The following is a 27,240-nucleotide window of genomic DNA, read 5'->3' as shown; positions in this document are numbered from 1 at the left end:
GTTTCCTCCTAATGCACGACAATGCCCGGCCTCATGTGGCAACCTCATGTGGCAAGTGTATGCAGGCAGTACCTGGAGGATGAAGGAACTGAAACAATTGAATGGCCTTCACGATCCCCTGACTTAAACCCAATAGAACATCTGTGGGACATTATGTTTCGGTCCATTAGGCGCCGCCAGGTTGCTCCTCAGACTGTACAACAGCTCAGGGATGCCCTCATACAGATCTGGGAGGAAATGCCACAAGACACCGTCCGTCGTCTCATTAGGAGCATGCCCCGACGTTGTCAAGCATGCATACAAGCTCGTGGGGGCCACACAAGATACTGAAAAGCATTTTGAGTAGCAGAAATTAAGTTTTTGAAAAAATGGACTAGCCTGCCACATCTTCATTTCACTCTGATTTTAGGGTGTCTACACAATTGAGCTCACTGTATGCAGAAAACTTTTATTTCCATTAAAAGACTTGGCATCCTTTTGTTCCTAAGACATTGCCCTGTCGTTATTTGTATAGATATCCAACTTCATATTGAGATCTGATGTATCTAATGTGTTTCTTTAAAGTGTTCCTTTAATTTTTGTGAGCAGTGTAGTTTGTTAATCCCCGAGGTGAAACTCTTTTGACATGACCTTTGGATGGAGTTCCTTTCATGCAGTTTGCTACTTCAGACTAGCGGGGACCAAGAAAAGTCTTTCCTGTAGGGCTTAGTTGGTGAACAGTCAAAGTTGTTACAAAAGTTAGTTCAATAAATGTTAGATTGATCACCACAGCACAACAGGGAACTCTGTAGTTGAAGTTAAACAACTAAACTCAGTCAAAAGCAGAATCCAAACATAGACTTTTTGTATTTTTCATCAAGTTTGGATGCTGGCCATCTTTAATAGTGTGAGTGCCATGTCATCACACATTGCACTGGGGATTTATCATGAGCCTAAATGCATCAAATGTTCTAAAATGGCGGCCTCCGTGAAAAATCAACGAACAAGATGAAGACACCAAAAATAACGCTGTATAGTCATTAATAAAATTAATATAGCAATGAACAAATTTAACAAAAAGATTATTAACACATTTCTGATCAATGCAAGCTTGTGACACCTCCATTACAAATGTTGAACTGCTGAGGATACACTGCAGTGATGAATTGTAGTTCTGCAAACCCAAATTAAAAAAAGTTGGGATGGTATGGGAAATACAAATTAAAAAAAAAATAATGTAGTGATTCTTAAAATAACTTTTTAATTTCAATGCAGACACTATGATTCCAAGATATTTCATGTTTTGCCTGGTCAACTTCATTTCATTTGTCAATATAAATCCATTCCTGCATTTCAGACCTGCAGCACATTCCAAAAACGTTGGGACAGTAAAGCATTCACCATTTTGTAATGTCGCCATTCCTTCTCACAACACTTAAAAGACATCTTGGCACTGAGCAGGCCAAGTGATAAAGTGTTTCAGGTATTATTTTGTCCCATTCTTCCTACAAACATTTCTTACAGTATGCAACAGTATGGGGTCGTGGTTATTGTCCGTCCATCCATCCATCCATCCTCTTCTGCTTATCCGAGGTCGGGTCGCGGGGGCAGCAGTTTAAGCAGAGAGGCCCAGACTTCCCTCTCCCCGGCCACTTCTTCCAGCTCTTCCGGGAGAATCCCAAGGCGTTCTGAGGCCAGCCGGGAGACATAGTCCCTCCAGTGTGTCCTGGGTCTTCCCCGGGGCCTCCTCCCGGTTGGACGTGCCCGGAACACCTCACCAGGGAGGCGTCCAGGAGGCATCCTGATCAGATGCCAGAGCCACCTCAACTGACTCCTCTCGATGCCGAGGAGCAGCGGCTCTACTCTGAGCCCCTCGCGGATTACTGAGCTTCTCACCCTATCTTTAAGGGAAAGCCCAGAAACCCTGCGTAGGAAACTTATTTCAGCTGCTTGTATTCGCGATCTCGTTCTTTCGGTCACTACCCACAGCTCATGACCATAGGTGAGGGTAGGAGTGTAGATCGACTGGTAAATTGAGAGCTTTGCCTTACGGCTCAGCTCCTTTTTCACCACGACAGACCGATGCAGAGCCCGCAGCACTGCAGATGCCGCACCGATCCGCCTGTCGATCTCACGCTCCATTCTTCCCTCACTCGTGAACAAGACCCCGAGATACTTGAACTCCTCCACTTGGGGCAGGATCTCCCCCCAACCCTGAGAGGGCACTCCTCCCTTTTCCGGCTGAGGACCATGGTCTCGGACTTGGAGGTGCTGATTCTCATCCCAGCCGCTTCACACTCAGCTGCGAACCGATCCAGAGAGAGCTGAAGATCACGGCCTGATGAAGCAAACAGGACAACATCATCTGCAAAAAGCAGTGACCCAATCCTGAGTCCACCAAACCGGACCCCTTCGACACCCTGGCTGCGCCTAGAAATTCTGTCCATAAAAGTTATGAACAGAATCGGTGACAAAGGGCAGCCCTGGCGGAGTCCAACTCTCACTGGAAACGGGCTCGACTTACTGCCGGCAATGCGGACCAAGCTCTGACACCGGTTGTACAGAGACCGAACAGCTCTTATCAGGGGGTCTGGTACCCCATACTCCCGGAGCACCCCCCACAGGATTCCCCGAGGGACACGGTCGAATGCCGTTGTGGTTATTGTATTTTTTTTTTCAAAATTTGTAGAAAAAGCTTCAAAAACATAAGGTTTACATCCTGTAATGGCTCAAGAAAGACTTTCATTATCTGATATGCCAAGTTCACGATTTTCTTCAGCTGCATGCTTATTGGCAGAAAAAGAATAAGAACCAAACCTACCATAAGCACTTGAAATGTTTGAAAATAATCTTTTTGATATTTAGGCCAGTTCTTTGTGTTTTATCAAACTGGATTAACTGGAAGTTTCAGATTTTATATTTCATACATGTAGGCTATCTTGTTATCACCTATTGCATAATATTCATACAATGCCCATCATATTCTAATTCCATCCATTCTGGTGTGGCCTACTGACATAGGATATTGGACTTTAACGCACAGTTGACAGTTCAGTCCCCATCTCTGACTTATTGTGTGACCTTGAGTGAGCCCACTAAACTTTCTACAGTCTAATTCTAAGCCTAATATGTATACAAATAATTGTAAGATAGTCCTCTAGTTGGGAAATGCTATGGGATGATGTGTGCTGGAGAAGTCACTCCATACAATACAACTATTAAACTTTCAGTCCAATTTATAGACCTGAGTAAGTCACTTAGATTCTGTTTTGAACTGCAGCACAGAAAGTTTATGTAGTGCTGTTTTTCTTCTGTATTTCGTACTTGGAATGGTGCTGACTGTACAAAAACACATCTTACAATGAGGACTGCCTTTCTTGTAGGGGTTCAATCTCTGCCATTGTATACACCTCAGTAAGATACTCTGCCTTTCTCCATATTAAACGTAAAAACACAGTTATGCATGGATAAAGCACCCTGAAATGGCACTTAATACAGAAATCTGTTTGTTGATGTTTCTTGTCTCCAGCACTGTGGTATGCTCTGTTGGCCGGTGCTTTATGAAAAAGGCTGTTGATGAGGATTCAAGTGTCCTGGCTCAGCAGGAAACAGAGCAATCAAGCTGGGAGATGCGTGCAGAAAGCAAAACAAAACAGTTACAATTCTGGCAAGAAATCCACAACCAGGTAAGACATGATAACCAATAACAAAGAAAGAAATTCTACTTGAGTATAAAGGATTGAATAAAACTTGGTGCAACCGCTGACCTTTTATCCCATCTTGGTGGTGAACTTACAGTGGTGTGAAAAACTATTTGCCCCCTTCCTGATTTCTTTTGCATGTTTGTCACACAAAATGTTTCTGATCATCAAACACATGTAACCATTAGTCAAATATAACACAAGTAAACACAAAATGCACTTTTTAAATGATGGTTTTTATTATTTAGGGAGAAAAAAAATCCAAACCTACATGGCCCTGTGTGAAAAAGTAATTGCCCCCTTGTTCAAAAATAACCTAACTGTGGTGTATCACACCTGAGTTCAATTTCCGTAGCCACCCCCAGGCCTGATTACTGCCACACCTGTTTCAATCAAGAAATCACTTAAATAGGAGCTGCCTGACACAGAGAAGTAGACCAAAAGCACCTCAAAAGCTAGACATCATGCCAAGATCCAAAGAAATTCAGGAACAAATGAGAACAAAAGTAATTGAGATCTATCAGTCTGGTAAAGGTTATAAAGCCATTTCTAAAGCTTTGGGACTGCAGCGAACCACAGTGAGAGCCATTATCCACAAATGGCAAAAACATGGAACAGTGGTGAACCTTCCCAGGAGTGGCCGGCCGACCAAAATTACCCCAAGAGCGCAGAGACGACTCATCCGAGAGGTCACAAAGACCCCAGGACAACGTCTAAAGAACTGCAGGCCTCACTTGCCTCAATTAAGGTCAGTGTTCACGACTCCACCATAAGAAAGAGACTGGGCAAAACGGCCTGCATGGCAGATTTCCAAGACGCAAACCACTGTTAAGCAAAAAGAACATTAGGGCTCGTCTCAATTTTGCTAAGAAACATCTCAATGATTGCCAAGACTTTTGGGGAAATGCCTTGTGGACTGATGAGACAAAAGTTGAACTTTTTGGAAGACAAATGTCCCGTTACATCTGGCGTAAAAGGAACACAGCATTTCAGAAAAAGAACATCATACCAACAGTAAAATATGGTGGTGGTAGTGTGATGGTCTGGGGTTGTTTTGCTGCTTCAGGACCTGGAAGGCTTGCTGTGATAGATGGAACCATGAATTCTACTGTCTACCAAAAAATCCTGAAGGAGAAAGTCCGGCCATCTGTTCGTCAACTCAAGCTGAAGCGATCTTGGGTGCTGCAACAGGACAATGACCCAAAACACACCAGCAAATCCACCTCTGAATGGCTGAAGAAAAACAAAATGAAGACTTTGGAGTGGCCTAGTCAAAGTCCTGACCTGAATCCAATTGAGATGCTATGGCATGACCTTAAAAAGGCGGTTCATGCTAGAAAACCCTCAAATAAAGCTGAATTACAACAATTCTGCAAAGATGAGTGGGCCAAAATTCCTCCAGAGCGCTGTAAAAGACTCATTGCAAGTTATCGCAAACGCTTGATTGCAGTTATTGCTGCTAAGGGTGGCCCAACCAGTTATTAGGTTCAGGGGGCAATTACTTTTTCACACAGGGCCATGTAGGTTTGGATTTTTTCTCCCTAAATAATAAAAACCATCATTTAAAAACTGCATTTTGTGTTTACTTGTGTTATATTTGACTAATGGTTAAATGTGTTTGATGATCAGAAACATTTTGTTTGACAAACATGCAAAAGAATAAGAAATCAGGAAGGGGGCAAATAGTTTTTCACACCACTGTAAGTTCACAACCCTGGAGACCTCACCCCTAGAAACACTGGATGCAATCCTAACGACAGTTACACAAAATGGCATCTACTGTAGTATAGAAAAAGACCCTAAAATTCAGCCCTGATCATGACACTGAGATTGTAAGAATGAAGTAAATTTTAATTGTTAAAGCAGATCTCAAGTCATTGAGCTGCTAATTGTTATTTACATATTACACATAAACATTCAGACAGTGGATAAACAGCACAGTTAGACTACAGGGAGACAAATTGTGATTATATTTACTGTAATTACATGCTAGATTTAAGCAGATAAATAAATACACTTGGCACCATCTCTGGGCAATGAACATATTCAGCTGAATGGACGTTCCAGGTTAATAAAAAGAACACAAAAAATACAAAAAATGGACAGGTCCTTCTTCTACTTCTTTTTTTTTTATACAGGAAATTGGAAGAGTGTCAAACATAAAGATTTAAAGAGAGTAGCATTCAAATATATATCACATTTGTTTAGAGTATAAACGAAAAGGTAAAATGTAATGCCCGAAATTATGCCCATTCAACAATAAATATAAATATATGAAATAGTATGTATATCTTGTGCTTCAAAAATCATTTATCGTTTAAATGAACTAGAAGGTTAATGAAACAAGTCAGCGTCCTTCCTTCTTTTCTGAATATTTAGATATGGTAGGATGCCAGTTGTGACAGATACGTTTTCTCTGTCAAGTCCCATATTAACGTTTTGATAATACAGTCAAATCAGTCAGTTCCCACCGTCATTGTCTGTGTAGGTTTCATTTTTTTTGGCAGTGCCCTGCTTATAGCAGCATGTGTGTTGGTGTGATGCCAATAGTTGTGACCTATGCCTATCAGCCTTGTCATGCTCTGCGTGGCTCCAGCCTATGTGACAGTTGTGACAAAGTCCTCTGGTTGTCAATAACATTCAGCTGCCGCACATAACTCCGCACTTCCTGATGGTTCTTGTTAGCAAGTCCTGCATCTGGATCTGGTAAGGCAGAAGAAAAGAATAAGAGGAAAGAGACATGCACACATCGTACAGTTCGTCAGAACATCTTCAAGAAACTCTACATTTAGTTGAAAACCCAGTTACTTAATATTTCATTTAATTATAAAATATCTTACTGTCTAAAGTCCAATTTAACTACAACCACTGCCACTGTGTTTAAGTGTTTATGATTGTATTAGAGCGTTCTGGACAGGCCAGGTATACTCTACTCCTGGACTCCTGTTCAATCACATTTACCTTGCAGGGTACTCATTTATCATTTGCACTTCTAATGATGTTTTAATTCATAAGTTAATATGACATTGTAAATAGCAATAAAATCTATCTATCCATCCATCTGGTTCTTGAATGGTGAGGTCTGGGGTGGCTATGCCTGTAGTTTCTGCTGTGGTCGGCTGGGTGCGTATTGGCAGTGAGTATCTCTCAGTTCTTTTTTTTTTCTAGTACTTTATTGGTTATATTAATCCTTTTCGGGCAGCATGGTGGCGCAGTGGTAGTGCTGCTGCCTCACAGTAAGGAGCCCCTGGTTTGCTTCCTGGGTCCTCTGCGTGGAGTTTGCATGTTCTCCCCGTGTCTGCGTGGGTTTCCTCCCACAGTCCAGGTGGATTGGCGATCTTAAATTGTCCCTAGTGTGCGCTTGGTGTGTGGGTGGGTGTGTGTGCCCTGTGGTGGGCTAGCTCCTTGCCTGGGGATTTGTTCCTGCCTTGCGCCCTGTGTTGGCTGGGATTGGCTCCAGCAGACCCTCGTGACCCTGACTGACAAATCCTTTTTGCTGTTTTAAACAGGACATGATAGCGGTTAAGCCACTATGGCGGCATCCAAAAATATACAGAGCAGGATTTCAGTGTCATGCTTTGATAAATTTACAAGATGGAACAGAATAAAGCTGGCTGTTGATCCTGTGATTTCTATGGAACATTGTGTAACTGAAATAGCAAAAGGTAATTGCCTGCAAAAATGTGCTATCAGCTTCAAGAATGAATAAGGCTGTGGTGGTTTTTCTTAGAGAAGAGACCCAGGTACACAGGCTAGTACAGGAAGGAATTATGATAAATGGCGCCTTGTTTTCGGTATTGCTGCTCTCAAGTCCAGCAAAGAGTACTGAATTCTAACGTACCACCCTTTCTGAAAAATGATGTATTAAAAAAATGAACTCTATTGTTATGGAGAAATCCTTTCAGATATTTCTTTTATTCCACTGGGGTGCAAAACACCTTAGCTAAAACATGTTGTATCATTTAGAAGATACAGAATATACAGTCCATCCAGAAAGTATTCACAGCGCATCACTTTTTCCACATTTTGTTATGTGACAGCCTTATTCCAAAATGGATTAATTTCATTTTTTTCCCCTGAATTCTACACACAACACCCCATAATGACAACGTGAAAAAGGTTTACTTGAGGTTTTTGCAAATTTATTAAAAATAAAAAAACTGAGAAATCCCATGTACATAAGTATTCACAGCCTTTGGTCAATACTTTGTCGATGCACCTTTGGCAGCAATGACAGCCTCAAGTCTTTTTGAATATGATGCCACAAGCTTGGCACACCTATCCTTGGCCAGTTTCGCCCATTCCTCTTTGCAGCACCTCTCAAGCTCCATCAGGTTGGATGGGAAGCGTCAGTGCACAGCCATTTTAAGATCTCTCCAGAGATGTTCATTGATTTCTTTCTGAACCTGCCTAATCCTGTTTTAGCTGGAGCCTGTCCTTACAGCACTCACTGACGGGACACCAACCCTCCATATGAGACACTTACATACAAACATATGTTCGTACTTAAGGGTGGATTTAAAGTCATCAGTCCACCTAACATATGTGTCAGTGGGATGTGTAACAGAAGAAAAGCAACCGGGAACACTTGGGAAGAAAACTCACACAGGCAAACCATCCATATAGTGATGTGAAAAAGTAAGTACACTATATGAAAAGGCTTGTCATTTTTAAGCAAAAGGATATTCGATTGCCATTTCTAACATACTGATGGGTGAATGTGATCAAATATAAAAAGTAACATTGAAAAATCATATTTTGTGCTCATTATACTATGTAAGTCAGCAGGTATGATATTCCTTATGAGGAATAAATGAGTACAGTCCTACATGTAAAAGACTTAAAGCAAGCCATATAATCAAAAAAGTCCTGAAACATCATACGTTGAAGGAGTTCTGTAAGAATGAGCTGATGTACAGTTCAGCGTAAAACTGGCAGACAATCCCTGCCATTTCTGCCAAAGGGGGGCAACATCAGAAAAGAGGAGCGGAGCTGTTTTTTCGCATGTTCTCTCTGTTTCTGCCTGGGTTTCCTCTGGGTGCTCCGGTTTCCTCCCACAGTCCAAAGACATGCAGGTTAGGTGAATTGGCAATCCTAAATTGTCCTTAGTGTGTGCGTGCGTGCGTGCGTGTGTGCGTGTGTGTGTGTGTGTGTGCGCGCCCTGTGGTGGGCTGGCGCCCTGCCCGGGGTTTGCTCCTGCCTTGCGCCCTGTGTTGGCTGGGATTGGCTCCAGCAGACCCCTGTGACCCAGTAGTTAGGATAATGGATGGATGAATTAAATATCCATACATGCAAATGTTTTGAAACAAACACACACCCTTCCATGGCGTGTACTTCCTTATTTCAAAGCATTGCACACCACACAGATAGTCACTGGGTCAGTCTCCTGAAAAGTTAGGTATGGAATACAAATTGTCGTAAAAAACTTACTGAAAGGCTGGCTTCTGCAGTACTGTACTATTCTCACAGTGTTTGCAATCATTCGCTGCAAAATAAAATAAAAGGACAGAAATGAGTTAGTTTGAGTTGAAATGTGACTGGAGAAGAACATGCTGTGAGTTGCTTTTTATGTTGAATATACAAATAAAACAAAAAAAGTTTACCATTTTTTCAAAATTGACCAAGTTGTCAATAAATGTCTTGTTGCCTTCATGGGTAAATGTCATATCTATTGTAAAACAAAAATATAAATCAACAATAATCAATAATAAAGAGCTGTAAAGAGGGTTTATTAAAGCACAGATGTGTATTAATCACACAGGAGATGTTAATAACTTAACATTTTAAAAATGTATTCAGTTATTCCAAGAAAGCCGTGTATTACCATACAGAGATGCATGGAAATGGAGAATATTTCACAGCACTCTGTTTACAGAAACAACAAACTTCACGGCTACAATCTACAAGCTACAGCCACAAGCACTTATATTAGTCCACTTTGAAATTGCCAAGACATAAAGACATGCTTGAGATACTCTTAATATAAATATTGCGCAACTGTTTGCTTACAAACTTACTATTATCCATCCATGACTTGTCTAAAACAACTATAACTGTAACGTCTTGATAGCAGGCTTAGCATTTTTATTTATAAGACATTAAACTGTAATGTCCATAAACTGTGATCCAAAACATGAGCTGGCTGCTTACCTTTTATAAGTAAAGGCATGAAGGGAATGATTGGTGGCTCCAGCTTAGCCATGGTGAGCCTGTATGCTCTGTGGTTCCTAGATGGATCCTGGAAAATAATATTATGTAGACATTTAAAATTCACAACATTATACCATCCAAAAAAAACAAAAAACACACGCGAAAGTATATTTTAAAAAAAAAAAAAATAACCCTCACTATACCAAGATTACCCTATTGGTGATTTACTGCCATTTCCTGTACCCGTACACTACGTCTGGGTCCTCTGTGTGTTGTAGGTATAGGCAGGCATTGTCTTTGTATACCTTCAGCTAAACAGATCTAAAACAGAAGCCATTTTAGTTGGCACACCACACCAGCTTCGTTCCACTACCATCACCAGTATCACCTTCTCTGGAAAAAAGATACCTTTTTCTACATTTGTTACAAACTTGCGTGTTAAAATGGATTCTCAACTAACTTTTGACACCCACATTAAACATCTCTGTAAGTCATCTTTTCACCATCTCAGGAACATTGCTAAACTCCGTCCAACAATTACCCTGGCAGATGCAGAGAGGCTTGTCCATGCCTTTGTCTCGTTCAGGCTGGATTACTGTAATGCGCTCCTCATTGGGATTCCTGGCAAGAGTATCCAGAGACTCCAGTACATTCAGAACAGCGCTGCCAGGATCCTGATGAGGGTGCAAAAGCATAGCCACATCAGTCCTATCTTGAAAACCCTTCACTGGCTCCCTGTACCACTTAGAATTGAGTACAAGGTTTCCCTCCTTACCCATCAGTGCATTTATGGATCTGCTCCCCTGTATTTACAGGAACTCCTTATCCCTCATACTTCCTCACACACCCTCCGCTCTGTGCATATCAACACTCTTCAAGTTCCCAGAACTAAACTTAGCAGTATGGGTGATAGAGCCTTTTCTTCGGTGGCGCCGAGGCTCTGGAATTCCCTCCCCGACTACTTGAGAGCCCCACAGTCGATTGATGCCTTCAAACGAAGCCTAAAACCTTATCTTTTTAGAAAGGCTTTCTGTTAAATTATTTCTATAGATTTTTTTTGTTTGTTAATTTTATTCTTCTTTTGCAGCACTTTGAGATTGTTAAATATAAAGCGCGATATAAATAAAATCTATTATTATTATTATTATTATCTTGAAATGTCAAAGTAAAACTCCATCAAAATTCCTAGAGCCCACTTCCTGCTGGACTCAACTTTACTAACCCTGCTACAATCCCTATTCAGAAATGACTTTAAGTTTACTCTTCATTACTGAGGTGTTAAAGGTCGGGCACATTTGCTTGTTGCTCAGGTATTAATCCATTAATTATTCATTCATTCACTGAACCCACTTATTCCAAAAAGATCAGCAGAGAATCTGAGCCTGACAGGCTACAAGGCAGGGACCTGCTTTTCAGAAGCCACCAAGCACTTACAAAGTACAATCATGAACAAACCCACAAGGTGCCAATTAATATGCTTATAGGGTCATTATTATCACAGAAAACAATGTGGGGGTCATTCATTATATACAGAACAATAAAATTCCTACTTGAATGTATTAATCAGAAAGTCGCTAGTTAACCTGTCATTAATGTCTTTTGGGTTGTTGAAAGAAATGGGAGTAACCCGAGAAAAGCCACACAGAGAGACAAGAAAAATGTACAAACTCCACATAGACAATGACCAGGGGCCTCATGTATAACGCCGTGCGTAGAACTCGCACTATAACATGGCGTAAGCAATAAAGCGAAATGTGCTTACGCACAGAAAAATCCAGATGCAGGAATCTGTGCGCATCCAACTTCCACGTTCTTCCGCTACATAAATCCCAATCAGCGTGAAAACTAACGCTCGTGCACACGCTTTATGTAACGTTCCAACTCCTCCCAGAATTACGCCTCTTTGAATATGCAAAATAATATAAATCGCCCTTAAGCGCAGCCTTCTGTGAAAAGACAATGGGAAAAGCATGGGGGAAATATAAGAATTTCAGCGAATACCAAGTGGAGGCAAAGGAAAAAACATACTATTTGTTCAAATAAACCGTGGTATAATCAACAAAATGAAGTTGATCGAGTGGCATAGCGTGTTGGAGAAACTTGAAAGCTCACATTCACAAAATCGCACAGTGCCGGAAATAAAAAAGAAGTCACATATCAAAGTCGCCGTGAAAAGCCGAGTTGTAAGCCCACTGTCTGAGTGTCATATGAAAGCTTATTAGGGTACAGAGAAAAAAGGCACACAGTGGGGAAAAAGCACGAAATGTCCACTTCAATCTCGACATTTCCACTTTAATCACGTAGTTTATTTTGTCATTAAAGTAGAACATCATAAACTTCATCTTAAAATCGTTTAATTAACCAGTTTCTCAAATCACATCGTAATTAAAGTAGCACGTTAAATGCTTTGTTTTGTATTTGATCTTCTATGTGCTCTATGTGTGTGAATCACTACTTGCTTCTTAAACCGCTCTCTTCCTCCAACTGGACACAGAGTCCATTACATTTGTGATATTACAGCTCTCTGAATAACTAAAATACTGAGATGTATACGTGATGTCATTTTCATGATGATAGGAATTAAAGCGCGTTATTAAACATGTGTTTCACTTCGATGAAACAATTTATTGCAGGAGTACTCAGGGGTGGCTCTAGGCTTGTGGTGGCACTGGGCAGAGGAAGAATCGGTGGCTCCTTTGCCTGCCAATGTCATGCACGGTGGATGGCCACGTCCGTTGCAAACACTGCATAGCCGCCTTGTGCTCATGACACAAGCATTTCACTTTTGCTGAAATTTGTCGCATGCGTTTTGCTGTGTTATTTTCTCTTTCTGTTTTATATTCAATATATATTGGCGTAGCCGTCACTGCAGTCAGTGCTTTTCTTTCCCCAAGTAACCGATCTCCACACAATCAGCTCTGTAATAGACGTTAAGCCATCTGTAAGCTTAGCGCCGATTCTTCAAAACGTTTTAAGAACATTGAAATATCTTCGTAGTACATGTTTAATTATTCTATCCTTAACGACACTCCCAGTGAATATAGATTATTTAAATGAAGTTAAAGTTTTATCTGTATAATTTAACAAACATATTTTGCTGCATTTCACCTTAAAAATGATATCGTCATCATATGTAAATACGCGCTTTATAAAGTGGCTCAGGTTGTGCGATATTATAACTGGAGTGCAAGTTTACAGTGAGGTGATTGTACTTAAAAGTATTAACCGTTCTACAAGGTGCAATTGATTGAGTGCGTCTAGAGTTCTTGGGATGAAACTGTTTCTGAACCGCAAGGTCCGTACAGGAAAGGCTTTAAAACGTTTTGCCGTGGCTGAGACAGCGTGTCCATAAAGCTGTATACCGATAATTCTCTTTCCGATCAGCTGCTGCTGTGATTCACACTCAGATACAGTGATATAAATACTCCGAGTCGTGCAGTGAGAGTAATATGGAAAAAGATGATCCGCTGTGGCAACTTCTAACGGGAGGAGCTGAAAGAAGAAGAAGAAGAAGAAGAAGAAGTGAGAGTAACAACGCTAAAGCAGTTATGGTATTTGGAATACTATGGCTGTTCCCTCTACCATTATATTGTTACAAGTTAATTACAATCAGATGCATTACACTAATAAACAATATGTGGTTAGTTTCGGTGTATTTATAAAGCCGCGTCATGAAAATAATGAGTAATCACACAGGAACAGTACCATTGCTTTGACGCTGGGTGCCGCCAGTCTGCAAAACCGAGCGGAGAACTTGCGTACGACAAGGCATGAGGTACCGTGGAAAAGTGCGTGGCTTTACGCCAAGTGTAGGTTTTATACATCGCGATTTGAACGTGGAAAAGTTCTTATGCAACATTTCTGTGCGTACGCACCGTTTATACATGAGGCCCCTGGTCAGGAGTAAAACTCAGAATGTATTCCAATAATGGAACAAAAAAACTGTGATTTCTAAAAAATTATAAATTGTAATGGAAGTGATCTAAGATCATACAGATACTTATTCATTTGGATTGCCCATCTGTGAATGATTATTACATTTAAAGAGAAACCCAAGGATTACTAATTTTTCCAAAGAGACAGAGTATGCTTAAGGGGACTTTCCATTGGGGAAAACCAAACAGCTTGCAGAAATCAAACTCTTCTGTGTACAGGGTACTCATCTTTCTTATACATCCCAAAAACTGGAAAGCTTGTGTAAACGGATGTTAGGTTGGTGAAATCCATTTGTTTTATTTAGCCTCTTTCCTTGTGACTACTATTGCAGTGTTTTACAAATATGTATGCTAAGTAAGCAATGAAACTTTTATTTACAGTATCCAGAACTCATCTAAAATAAAATTACAAAGTTGAGAACATAAAAATGAAGCACGAAACATGTAAAATCATACAAAGAACAATAAACAAATCCATATGTCAAAATCTAATAAACTATTAAGGCAGTTAGTGGTGATCCGACAGATGAATATTTAAGTCAGTGTTGTGAATATGTGAGCCGAGTAGGTCAAGAAGCTGCCACACTGTTTAATTGGCCTGTATCACTAAAGGAATGGGCACAGGCTGTAGGGGCGGAATGGCAGATGGCTATTTTATAGAATTATATAGAGTTTAGAGACTAAGGACTTTAACCCACTGGTTTGCACTCCAGCAACCTGCCAATCTCTAACCCACTGAATGACCCTCAGAGGTTGCTTAATTTGCAATTGATCCAATGGTAATGAAGATGCATTTAAGCCGTCTTCCTCCTGTCAATTTGTACTTGTAAAGTACCTTTGTATGGTGCTCACCATAGAAAGGCACTATATAATGTGTAACATATTCAGCTATTGTGCAAGTGGGGGACCCCATGAGCAAACACACCCAGTGGGAAAACTCTTACCATTAAACTTTCAAACTCTGAGTAGAACTTTTTAAACTTGCTGGGAAGTTTCTGAAAAACAAAGTAAAAAAAGAAAATGGAATTTTAGTTGGTCTGACGTGTTAGGAGTTGACAGCTTTGAAAAACGGCAAACTGCAGGCTCTTACCTCCCAGGTCTGTGTTAATCGGCTCACGGCCACATTACTTAGGCCCATCACAATGGCAAAAAAGGAGTTCAGGTTTTTATATTCCTTGCAACTGAAACATTAAAACAAGAAATAGCACGGTTACTTGCATGTATTTGATGTCATAGCAGGGTTGCTGAAAGTTGTTTTGATCAAAGAAATATTTCTAATACCAAAATTCTGACATGTCTTTTGAGAGCAGATTGCTCAGCATATATTTAAGTTACCTGAAAATGAATAACACTTGTCCATAGCATTTCATTTCACCGCAAAGTAAATTATTTTCAACTGCATATCTTAAAGTAAGATCAGAAGATAGGCAACACGTCTGATTCAATGACTCTTTACCATGGTTGTAGTTCTGGTTGTTTTTTCTTCAAGTAATGTCATAATTAGAAGGCAAGATCACTAATATTAATGATTTTTTTCTGTATAGCTTAGTTGGATTGTCTTTTTCTCTTGTTGAAATGTAAAACATAACCAACGGTTTATAGATATGCTGTATAATTCCTAGACAGACAAAGCCTTGAATGTGCCAAAGTACAAATGAGCCTGCAGTAATGCGCACAAAAGTTTAGTCACTACTTGCAGTCAAAAAAAATAAACAAAGATCTCATTTAGCTGCTATTTGCACACTGCATTAAAGGAATACTCCATCCAAAAATTATACTTTTATATGTTACATATCTCATGTAGTTTGTAGTGATGGCCAAAGTTTTAATACAGTGACCATCATTGGACAACAGCAAACAATGTCCATGAAAAAAATCTCACATTGGCCGTACTGCACAAATAACATGTCATGTCATCCCACCGTATGGTCACAATGAGCACAACATATGTATTTTTACTAAAATATTGTTAAATAAATCTCTCCCAGAAAATGCTCTTGTGACCTAAAATGGCCAACTAGGCCTAGCGCTAGGTTTCAATTTGGTTTTGACTTCCTTCTGTTCCTGACTTCTCTTGATTCCCTGATTATTGCTTTCCTTGTGATTCTAACCTTTGTCTGTCCCTCATTACATGCCAGCCTTATGTGACACCTTCTGGACTGAAGACAGAGGGCATAAAGTACCATGTGGTGTAAAAGCCTATCACAAATTTAAATAACTTAGCGAGCTAATAAAAACTTACACTTAAATCTGTAAAAATTTCCCTCTCTCACCTGTCTCTATGTGGACAGACATGAATGCGTGTCTAAACATAAACTAGCATCTAAAGAGCAAGTAAAAATAAACATGGTGCGAACACATCTGGCCTTAAACAAATATAAGCAAACCGAATACACAGTACAATGTCTTTTTTATCATATGTTTTGTTTTGCTTGTATACATTTTTTATTGCATGCAAGTTTTTCATGTTTTTTGCTAGCTACTAAAAGTAGGCTATAATTGTAGTCCTATCTGAAATGTGTTTTTGACCAGAGAAGAGAAGAACTTGGCCACTTACTGTGCAGCAATTTTTATGAATTTCTTCAGTAGCTGAACACGTTTACTGAGTTGTGAGCACAAACAAATCTCAGTCACTACCCATAGCTGAAGCTCATTGAAGCGCCTGAGGAAAAGATCCAAGTTGGCTGTTGTCTTTTTAAAATGTTGTCTTCCAAATGTGTGGTAGATAAGCTCATGCTAGAAAAGAGATGATACATATTCTTATTTAAAATGTAAACTACTCAAGGTTTAAAAGCACACCACAAAAAGCGGGGTGTTATTCTGCTCTTAGCACCATTGTTCCCTGGTGCTTTATCACCTGTCTTGTGTCAAGTGCTGCTAGGAAAGACACCAACATCTTGCAATCATGAAAAATGGATGCGTGGATATCTTATATATATATATATAAGCGTGGAAGTGTGTGTGTGTGTGTCTGTGTCTGTTCTTCCTGGAAGTGTGAAGCTACAGCATGAAGCTCAAAGAGCTGGCAATGCGGCCCCAAGTTAGTGAATCGGAGACAAATAATAGACCAGGGGGCACATCCACAAAACGAAACCGCCGACTCTGCATTTCTAATTTTTTCTAATGATTTCAATAGTTTCTAGGAGCCTGGGCTTTTTACCACCACCTACTCAAAGCATCATGATGCACCAACACTGATGGACTGAAAGCCAGAAGTCTACGTGACCATCATCATCAGGTCCTTCCATGAAAACCCAAAATACAAAGAGGACTGTTTGATTTATGTTAGGTAGATTGCCCAGAGGGGACTGAGTGGTCTCTTGGTCTGGAACCCCTACAGATTTTATTTTTTTCTCCAGCCTTTGGAGTTTTTTTTTGTTTTTTCTGTCCACCCTGGCCATCGGACCTTACTTATTCTATGTTAATTAATGTTGACTTATGTTTATTTTTTATTGTGTCTTCTATTTTTCTATTCATTTTGTAAAGCACTTTGAGCTACATTTTTTTGTATGAATATGTGCTATATAAATAAATATTGATTGATTGATTGATTGATTTACAGCACGGGCTTATACAGCTAGTATAGAATAATTGTCTGAACATTTCTACAAATGAAGCAATGGTAGATAAATCTAGCTATCTATCTATACAGGTCAAATCCTATTGTAGCAAATACCGAAGTAACACATTTTTCAGAATAACGAATATTTTTTGTTGGCCCAGACAAATGTTCATACAACACCATGTTAAATGGATTTCATTTTAACGAAATGTAAATTTCAGTATAATAAAGATGTTTTCGACAAAAAATGACCACCAAAGAGAATAATGTGATGGAAAAAATACTTAATGGTGCGCGTACACTTTTGCAGAGTCTCGGGGAAACCTGTAGAAAGCTGTCATTTTCGTGTTAGACTCAAAGAAATTGACAGTCTGTCGCGAAATTTCAGGTCTTGGGCAGTGTAAACAAGACATCATACAGGGACAGCCGAATTCAGAGTCAGTGCTCTGCCGAGCATCCACATGGGCAGTCTGTGTACTGTTCGAGTTTCATAGTGCATCTCAAAGACTTCTTTGCAATGAACAAAAAAAAAAAAAAAGTGAGAAACTGTGTCAGTTTATGCTGAAAGTAAAATGAACAATCCTGGAAAAAGTTGATTCCGGAATGAAGAAAAATGATGTGACGAAAACATTTGGAATCGCACCTTCAACACTGTCAACAATTTTGAAGGACTGAAAAAAAATAAAAGACAAGAAGCGCGTTTGTATTTCTGTATATAAAAAAAGTTACACTTAACATCTCATTTTCAAATTAAATAATCTTTGCAGTTTAAGAAGCGTTGCTTTTTCTATACAGGTATTGTCAAGCTTGGTTCACAGAATTAGTTGCACGAGAGACACAAAGCAGAGTCCAGGTTGGGTGTTAAATGTTCTAAACATCGTGTGACAAGCATGTTATGTCGAAAGAGCAACTAGGGTAGAGATGGCCAGTGACCTTGGTTAAAAAAATATATTGTGACGTGTCTTGCAATTGCATTAACTGTATGGAGTGGAATTAGTGTCGGGGTGGAGTCTTGGGGGAACACTTTTTGTAAGGACTTGGGGCGCCTCCCTAGAGTTGAGTGACAGGGATCAGAGTTAATTAACAGTGCGTAGAGAAAAGGAGAGGAGGTGGTCAGAAGTGGTAGTTGTTGTTGGAGCGAAAGGAAGACAGAATCAAGTGATGAAGGGAGCGAACAGTTAAAGAGGTAGAAGGTGAATTGTTTTTGTTATTGTGTCCCCTTGACCCAGACAATGGGCGGCGTCACCATTTATATCGCGGCACATTCAATAAAAAGCCAGTTGACATTTGGAAGACTCCCCTGGACAAGCGCTCTGATTTTGTTTATTCGACGGGATGTCACAAAATGTATTTTCCTCATATTCATTATAACAAAATATTTTTATGGTCCCATGATTTTCATTACAAATTATTCCTCATATATATATATATATATATACAGAAACACCCATATATACACTTTCAGGAATTAATGTAACACTAGTGATTTTGCATATTTACAGTATGCACAGATTTACATTACATAGAAACACACACATAGCCAAGTATCACAGATTATGCTTATAATGTAAGACAGTGTATGAGTCTTGAAACAATGCCCTTTTTAAAATGTAAGCACTCACAGACAAATTAGAAAACAATATTAGAAATCCGATAAGGAGGTGTATATGGAAATGTAACATTTACTGAGCTATTTTTGTAAATAAGGGAGCTTGCGGCTTGCTCACTGCTCGTTGCTGTGGATCACGTGGCCATGCCATCTTACACATACTGTTCTATGTGAATAGAGTAATGGAAGTAAGATATATTTAGAACAACAAATAATAATAATGAGGAGTGGCAAGGTAGTGGAATGAAGGAGACTGGGGATCCCATGTGCTTGGAGTTTGCATGTTCTCCACAGATGCTCCAGTTTCCTCCCACAGTCCAGACATATGCAGTTTAGACTGGTGTTGCTAAAGTGCTCCATGTGTGTGTTTGAACTGCGATGCATTTGATGTTTGCTGGGATAATCTCCAACCACCCTGTGACTCCACCCTGAACAAGAGGGTTAGGAAAATGGATGAATGGTTATCTGTTCAGTTCTTATCGCCTGATTACATAATTTGTGCCTGCTCAATAGTCTCTCTTATTGAAGCATGTGGTGTATGGCCGGCCGTTCATCCCGGCCAATACCCCCAAGCCACCAGGTGGAGCCCTCCCTGCAGTATGGAGGTTCCCCGAAGACCATCAGGGCATCATGGACATTGGAGTTTTTATACACAACCCTACTGGATACCATGGGGGCCACTAGGAGACGCTGCAGGGAGGAACAATGGTTATTTGCCTTACGCCCTGGAAGTACATCCGAGTCACATGGACAAGGGGGGGTGACGTGCTTCCGGGGTGAAGAAAAGGACTTTGTATGACCCGGAAGTGATAAAGAATCACATGGACTGGGGATTGGGAACACTTCCAGGTCAGAGAATATAAAAGGATTGTGGGAGCTTCCAGACGGCAAGCTGAGCTGGGTGGTAGGAGGGCAACGCTTCTGGGAGTGGTGGATTGATTATTGAGTATTGTTTTGTGTGTATTAATGAGTATTGTGGGGAGGAGGGTGCTTTGTGCACTGTTGTTAATAAATATAGCCTACTTTTGGATTTTCACCTGATGTCTGGAGTCTTGGGCAGGGGTTCAAGAGAGCGATAGCACCCCCTATCTGTCACAAGCACAAATGCGCATTATTAATCTAGTGGCAGTAAGCCATCTTTGTGATGTAAGGAAATAACCTTCTGTATAGTGAAAGACTAAAAGTGATTGTAAGTGTGTCTTTTTCAGTTATTACTGTCTGTTTGTCTACAGCACAGACATAGCAATTCACATCTGCACATCAATTAATAAAATCAATAAAGGGAGCTTGGCAATGGCTTTCTCAGATGAACAGGCAGATAGCAATGTGAAGTGTATGGGTGGTCTACTTTTAAAATGACAGAATCTCACAAAAATGTTTGGCATTTTGCTTTTTTCTTTCTTAAAACAACATGGACACCTCAAAATTAGTTTAATTATATCTAGTTTCCTTTTTTTATCGTAAGGATGCCTCATGAACATGGAATACAGGTTTTGTTTAAATCAAAACAATTGCTTTAAAATGGATGTCTTCTGTAAGTTTTAAGGCTTTTTATTCACCTCATGTACCCTTAATGCCTATTGTAAACTGCAAAAACAGAGAAGGCAGTTTTAATTTTTTTTAAAAATGCTTCACTTTAGAATGCAATTTTGTATGTCAACTTAATATAGAATGTTTGTGGAGAAATAACTGAACTTCTTATTATTCAAGTAATTTTCTCAGAGTTACACTCTATGTTATTGGTGAAAATGTCATCTTCCTTAGCCACTAGGGGGCAACATTGCCTACTATGGTCATTATATACTATTGTGAAATTCAAATGGTAAGAGCAATAGACATGGTTATGATTCTTGTAGACAGCCTGTTTGTTTGTCATGATTATCTTTGTAAAGAATGATACTGACCTCATGTACACAATTGAAGAGCTCCCAGTCATACACGGTCATTTGGTGGGCTAGATCCTTAGAACTCATAAGCTCAAATGTGGTAATTGAGCCCAAAGAGGGACCTTCTTGTTCTGACAGAGGTGTCTGTGAAAATAAAGCCACAATATCACTCACTTGCAGTGCATTTTTTCAAAATTACACCTGATTTACATTTTTTCCTTGACCCAACCTGCTTCCAAACTCAAACAATACACCATCCATCCATCCATTTTCTAACCCGCTGAATCCGAATACAGGGTCACGGGGGTCTGCTGGAGCCAATCCCAGCCAACACAGGGCACAAGGCAGGAACCAATCCTGGGCAGGGTGCCAACCCACCACAGGACACACACAAACACACCCACACACCAAGCACACACTAGGGCCAATGTAGAATCGCCAATCCACCTAACCTGCATGTCTTTGGATTGTGGGAGGAAACCGGAGTGCCCGGAGGAAACCCACGCAGACACGGGAGAACATGCAAACTCCACGCAGGGAGGACCCGGGAAGCGAACCCGGGTCTCCTAACTGCGAGGCAGCAGCGCTACCACTGCGCCACCGTGCCGCCCACAATACACCAATAATTTACAAACAAAATTAGAAGTGACCTTCAGGAAGTAGAAGTGGGCATTTCACCAAAGAATGTCAAACTTTGTGGCTGTAGGGTTTGGGGTGTAGTGAAAATTTGAATATCAAACTTTCTGTGGCTGTAGGGTTTTACTGTGGCCTAATGATATTATACTCAAAAAACTGATCACTCAAGTTTAGCATTTTAAATGAAGACACGAAAATTTGACTTGTAACAAAGAGCCATTTTTTGCACTCTTTAAAGGTGTACTTCACACCTTAGTTTGCACTTGCGCCTTTTTTTGAGGGTGTGCACGATTAACGTTTTTGACTGAAATTATCTATTTTCTCAAACTGACCAGCTTGATTACAATCCAGTGAAAAGGAAACAGCAATTGTTGGTGATATACAATACCTTTGAAATAAAGAGCTGGCATTCTGAGGCAATTCAGAAGGCAAATCAAAGAATTATTATCAGGAAAGGACTCGAAATCCATGCTTAATTTAGCTGCACATTGAGATAGAGGCACAACAGCATGGGTTGGCGTTTCATTTCACAACAGCAGGTTGACTCTTGATTAAGCAATACATATGCACTCAAAAAGACTTGTTATTGGACAAGTGCATCAATTAATAAGGGTGTAGTTGATTTTAAGTGAAAACTAAGAGATGGATATCACAAAAATGCACTAAACCTGAATTTCCCCATCGCATTCAGCTACCCATTTTTTAAACCCCACAGATTCACTTGAAAACAGGGTCATCCCTTTTAAAAACATTTAGGTGTTTTCACTCTTTTGGTGGCATGAGTGAGATGTGTGCAACTACTATTGAATCCATTGGAAACAAAACCAACACTGTTGAGACTTACATGGGTTAGGAAAAGCCAATCTGTTGCTTATGTGCTGAGTGGATCTCTTGAAGTTTTTGTGTTGCCTCACCTTAAAACCTAATCATGGGTGAAGTGGTTGCTCTAGGATTAATTCCATTTCCACCTTTAGACTTTGAATAATATGTCATCAAAGACAAAAACATGAATGAAGAAGAAAGAACAATTAGTATGAATACATACCAGTGAGTCAAACTGGTCCCGTGGGCAAACAAACAGCCGCCCATTGATACTTAAAGTTGTGAATACGGACGTTTCATTGGGCTTCAGCACGGCTTTTTCTGTAAAACAGGGGCAACAAACAAAGTTGCAGAAACAACATTGTGAAAGTGAAGAAATAGTTATATTTTTTACATGTTGATGCTTACAAAAAGGTCAGCAGTTGTGTCATCACATAGCTTGATATGTTCAAAGATTTTTATATGCCCTTTAGGAAATGTGGTGTGTGACACGGTGGCTAACACTGATGCTTCACCGCCCCACAACACTAGGTCTGAGCTGATTCATGATCATGGTGCTGTCTGCAATGAAACCTGATTTTTAACAAGTTCAGTACATCAGGCGGCCAGAGCTTATCCCCACATCATTTGGTGTATAGCAGAAGCCAGTCCTTGACAGGGTACCAGTACGCTGCATGATACAAACTTTTATGAAATTCCAAAAGATAGAAATGGGTGAAGTGCTGCTTTTGTATAGTGCCCTTCAAAGCTTTGTTTAGCAGCACATACTGTAGTCACAGAAACAAGTGACAAGTATGAGGTTGAAGGAAAGACCTTCTCTGGGTCATTAAGTATACACTGGCCGCCCTGATTCTCCTGCTCAGTTATCCCATAATCTAAATGCCTTCATGCAGTAACTCTGGAAACTACAGGGAGATGTTGAGAATGTTTAGTCATGTAAAATGGTGTGAAAAGGATGAAGGAAGTTTAATGAGAACAAACATATCATGTCTACTGCTGCTGCAATCACTTCCTACTTGCCCTGTTTCCTGTCATATTGACTTCCTCTCTCATTCAGCAGCAGTTGCAACATTAAGATCATTGTGTTACAATCACAGCTTGAATATAACTGGGGTGCCCAAACAGTGTACATTTTCTCATGCTTCAAATGTTTCTTTTCTTCCATTTTAGTGTGTGAGATAACAAAAGATGCAGAGCAGAACTTTGATAAATCCTTGCCTGCATGGTCAGCTTGTACAACACAAATTAACTCTTCAAAATCAAGCTCCTGTGAAATTAGATGAAGGTGTCCTGTGGCTTTGTGGCCAAGGAGGTCTGTACATTTTCTTCCTCTAATCAATTGCTCAAGGTCAATAAGTGTTCATTATATCTGGAAATGTAGCGTAAGGTAAACCATTCTTCAGCTTTAAATGGCGGACAGTCAGTGATGCCCTTCAACATGACAAGACCAACTACAACTTTCTTTTTTGCAAAAATAATTTAACCCGCCTGGACTCTATTTATACTAGAAATATGTGTTTTTTCAAAAAGGTACTTTGAGGAGGGAAATGCAATGAATTGAGCTATAAAAAACGAACGACTACTCAGCATCACAATTTTATCCTGTGATGCATTAGGCAGATTTTCCTCACACAGTCTAAGGCGTACTGTAAAGTGAATTGCTGACTCTAATTAATCTTGTTGAAGATCATGTCGGCTCGTGTATTAGTATGCCCTGGGACAGACTGACATTCCACCTGATGTTGACGTCTGTCTTACTGGCAGAACTGGGTATGCCTATTGCAGTTCTGAAAAAGAGAAAATGTGTTTAGAGGATGAATGAATGGATTCATATGTTTTGCATTTGGATTTCATTCTAGTCATGTTTTACCTTACATTGCACTTTTACTTGTTTGAAAGGCACTAGGTTGATTGATTGATTGATTGATTGATGGATTAGTTTGTTAAAGGTAGAGCAAAAGATCAAAGCCATGCTTTTTCCAACTGAAGTGAGGGCAAAAAAAACTAAAAATGAGTTTTAAAGGACATCTATGTTTATAGTTGTAAGGTGTAAAATACAGGAAACCTTAAGAAAAAATGGTTTAAAAAAGCAAAAAATATGAAATATTTAAGATTTTAAATGTACAGATATCTGTTTACATTTCCATTTATTAATTTAGCAGACACTTTTATTGGAAGAAACTTACAAATGAGGTCAACATAAATGAGTAAACATCAGTTTGAGAGCTGCTTTGAAACAAGTTTTACAAGTTTACCAGAAGATCATGTGAATAGTGACTTCAAACCAAATTAATACACGTTGGAAGTAATAAGTGCAGCATTGTAAGTAAGCAACAAAAGACAATATGGTGGTTACAGAGCAAGGAGGCCAACTAATGACATTTGCATTTAGGTTTCTTGGCGACACTTTTATCAAATATGAAACTTGCACTCGTTCTGCACCTGGAGCACTAGCAGGTTGAGTGAATTGCTGACAGTCACACAGTGAATCTGGTAGCCACACAACTGAGAGCTTTGTGATTTTATTACAGTGCTATAGGAAAAAAACACCTGGGGCTGTTTGCAAGTATGGTATGTTTGTTCTCAACTTTATACAATTTAAGATCCAATTTGGTATTGTTCTTCTCAATTATTTATTTTTTGAGGAACTTATGGATTTTTCATAAATTAAGTACTATACATACTTGGACATCATGGATTCTGGCCTTGGTTTTCCCATATTACAACGTTTAAAATTTCACAAAAATTGGTCATACTTACATTATTTATAAATACTCTTAAAACTGCCTCTAATGTTAATAGAAGTGTAACATAGACTTATCCAACGTACTTATAAAAACTACAATGTGCTAATAAATTATTATTTTTGTTAACCCACCTAAAAGTGCTGAAAAGTAAGGAATTTCTGGAGCTATTTGTGGAGGTCTTAAAAGAAACTGTTCTCCCTGATTTACTGAATGAAACTCCTGCATGTGATGGATGACAGCCATCAGCAAGATAATATCCCGTTTATTTATCACTGCCCTCTGGCACACACGTATCAAGTCATCAAAGTCAGCATCAATAATTCTTGCTGCCTGTCTGGTTGCCCATTGGAGCTTTTTTTAAGTTTTGATTTGTCAAGTCACCAAACCAGGCAATGGAGATGAAAGTTATGATAGATTGGGTCATGCTGTGATAAAAAGATAGCAAGAGGTTCCTGTCCACATTTTGTAGTCTGAGTTAACGGAGAAGAAATATGAGCTGATTGCATTTAGAACATTTTTATATTTTAACATTTCCCCTTGGGATTAATAAAGTATCTATCTATCATATAGTGACTTTTCTATCCTATCTATCTATCTATCTATCTATCTATCTATCTATCTATTATATAGTACCTTTCATATGTATGTATCTATCTATCTATCTATCTATCTATCTATCTATCTATCTATCTATCTATCTATCTATCAGTGTGTAATATAGTGCCTTTACTATCTATCTATCTATCTATCTATCTATCTATCTATCTATCTATCTATCTATCTATCAGTGTGTAATATAGTGCCTTTACTATCTATCTATCTATCTATCTATCTATCTATGATATAGTGCCTTTCATATCTATCTGTCTATCTATCAGTGTGTAATATAGTGCCTTTACTATCTATCTATCTATCTATCTATCTATCATATAGTGCCTTTCATATCTATCTATGATATAGTGCCTTTACTATCTATCTATCTATGATATAGTGCCTTTACTATCTATCTATCTGTTATATAGTGCCTTTCATATCTATCTATCTATCTATCTATCTATCTAGTGTGTAATATAGTGCCTTTACTATCTATCTATCAATCAATCTATCTATCTATCATATAGTGCCTTTCATATCTATCTATCTATCTATGATATAGTGCCTTTACTATCTATCTATCTATTATATAGTGCCTTTCATATCTATCTATCTATCTAAGGTCATTAGCAATTTGAGTTCCTAGATATTTACATTCAGTCACTCCTGTCTCGGAATGTTAGAAGTAAACATACAGATTTATGTTTCATCCACCCATCCATTATCCAACCCACTATATCCTAATACAGGGTCACGTGGGTCATCCTATTTTCATATGATATGTGTCATGACATCATTCTTCACTAATGGAACAATCATCATTATTCTTTTGTAAGTCACTGGTGCAAAGAGAAAAGGACACAGAACAAAAATTTGAGGAACTCCTATGTTTCACTGAATGCCCCTTGATATGGTTTTACATTATCTGTCTATCTGTAAACAATTTAAAAGAAAATTTAGAATCCTTAATGTAGTATATGGATTAATTATTCATAATGCTCAGTTTTCATATTTCTCGGTTTGTCAACAGATGAATTAATACGAAATATTTTGGTTGCTTGTTGACTTATTTCTCTGATGAGATTTTGTAGGCAGATTGATTGCAGTTTGAGCTGTTCAGACCCACTAATCTGGATCCATCTACTGACTCTGAATCAGATGGCATGCTACCTATCTTAACAAATACTTGCCTTTCGCAGTAATGTAACAGGTGGACTGCATTACTTGAGCACTCTTTGTTTTTTACTGTAATAATAATTTATCCTCAGTTTCTGTACTGGTAAACTACATATAAGGCACAATGAAGCAGATTCAGGCTCTATTACGACTCTATCAGTAAATCACATGACTTGGCAGCTCCCCCAATACAGAAATTTGGAAACTACTGCAACGTTACACAATTAGAATCTTGAACAAAGTAATAATTCATGTACTTAATTTAATATTGTTACTGTAATAAACCACCAGCAGAGGGCACATGGAGCCAGCAGAAGGGTCCCTTCAAATCTAACATGTGACTGAAGATAGCCTGACTACATTAGCAGTGTTTTGTAAACTAATACTTTCTGTCCTGTCCTTATTTAATATGTCAGAAAGTAAAATTATGAATAAATCACCAA

General features: G+C 39.2%; 1 protein-coding gene across 1 annotated transcript in view; it reads right to left on the bottom strand.

Moving 5' to 3' along the window:
- Nucleotides 1-5,510: 5,510 nt before the first annotated feature.
- Nucleotides 5,511-27,240, bottom strand: part of rapgef4a (Rap guanine nucleotide exchange factor 4a) — a 322,559-nt gene continuing 300,829 nt past the window's right edge. The window contains exons 22-30 of the mRNA XM_039755097.1: nt 22,504-22,601; nt 20,841-20,966; nt 16,323-16,501; nt 14,856-14,946; nt 14,710-14,760; nt 9,831-9,918; nt 9,284-9,348; nt 9,111-9,165; nt 5,511-6,383 (exon numbers count right to left, since the gene is read on the bottom strand). Of these exons, the coding sequence (XP_039611031.1) occupies nt 6,256-6,383; nt 9,111-9,165; nt 9,284-9,348; nt 9,831-9,918; nt 14,710-14,760; nt 14,856-14,946; nt 16,323-16,501; nt 20,841-20,966; nt 22,504-22,601 (881 nt within the window). The 3' untranslated portion in view covers nt 5,511-6,255. The remainder of the gene's footprint in view (nt 6,384-9,110; nt 9,166-9,283; nt 9,349-9,830; nt 9,919-14,709; nt 14,761-14,855; nt 14,947-16,322; nt 16,502-20,840; nt 20,967-22,503; nt 22,602-27,240) is intronic.

Source organism: Polypterus senegalus, chromosome 6, assembly GCF_016835505.1.
Source record: "Polypterus senegalus isolate Bchr_013 chromosome 6, ASM1683550v1, whole genome shotgun sequence".
Classification (NCBI taxonomy): Eukaryota; Metazoa; Chordata; class Cladistia; order Polypteriformes; family Polypteridae; genus Polypterus; species Polypterus senegalus.
The sequence above is the reverse complement of the archived record's forward strand: the minus strand, read 5'-3'. Positions and strand labels throughout refer to the sequence as shown.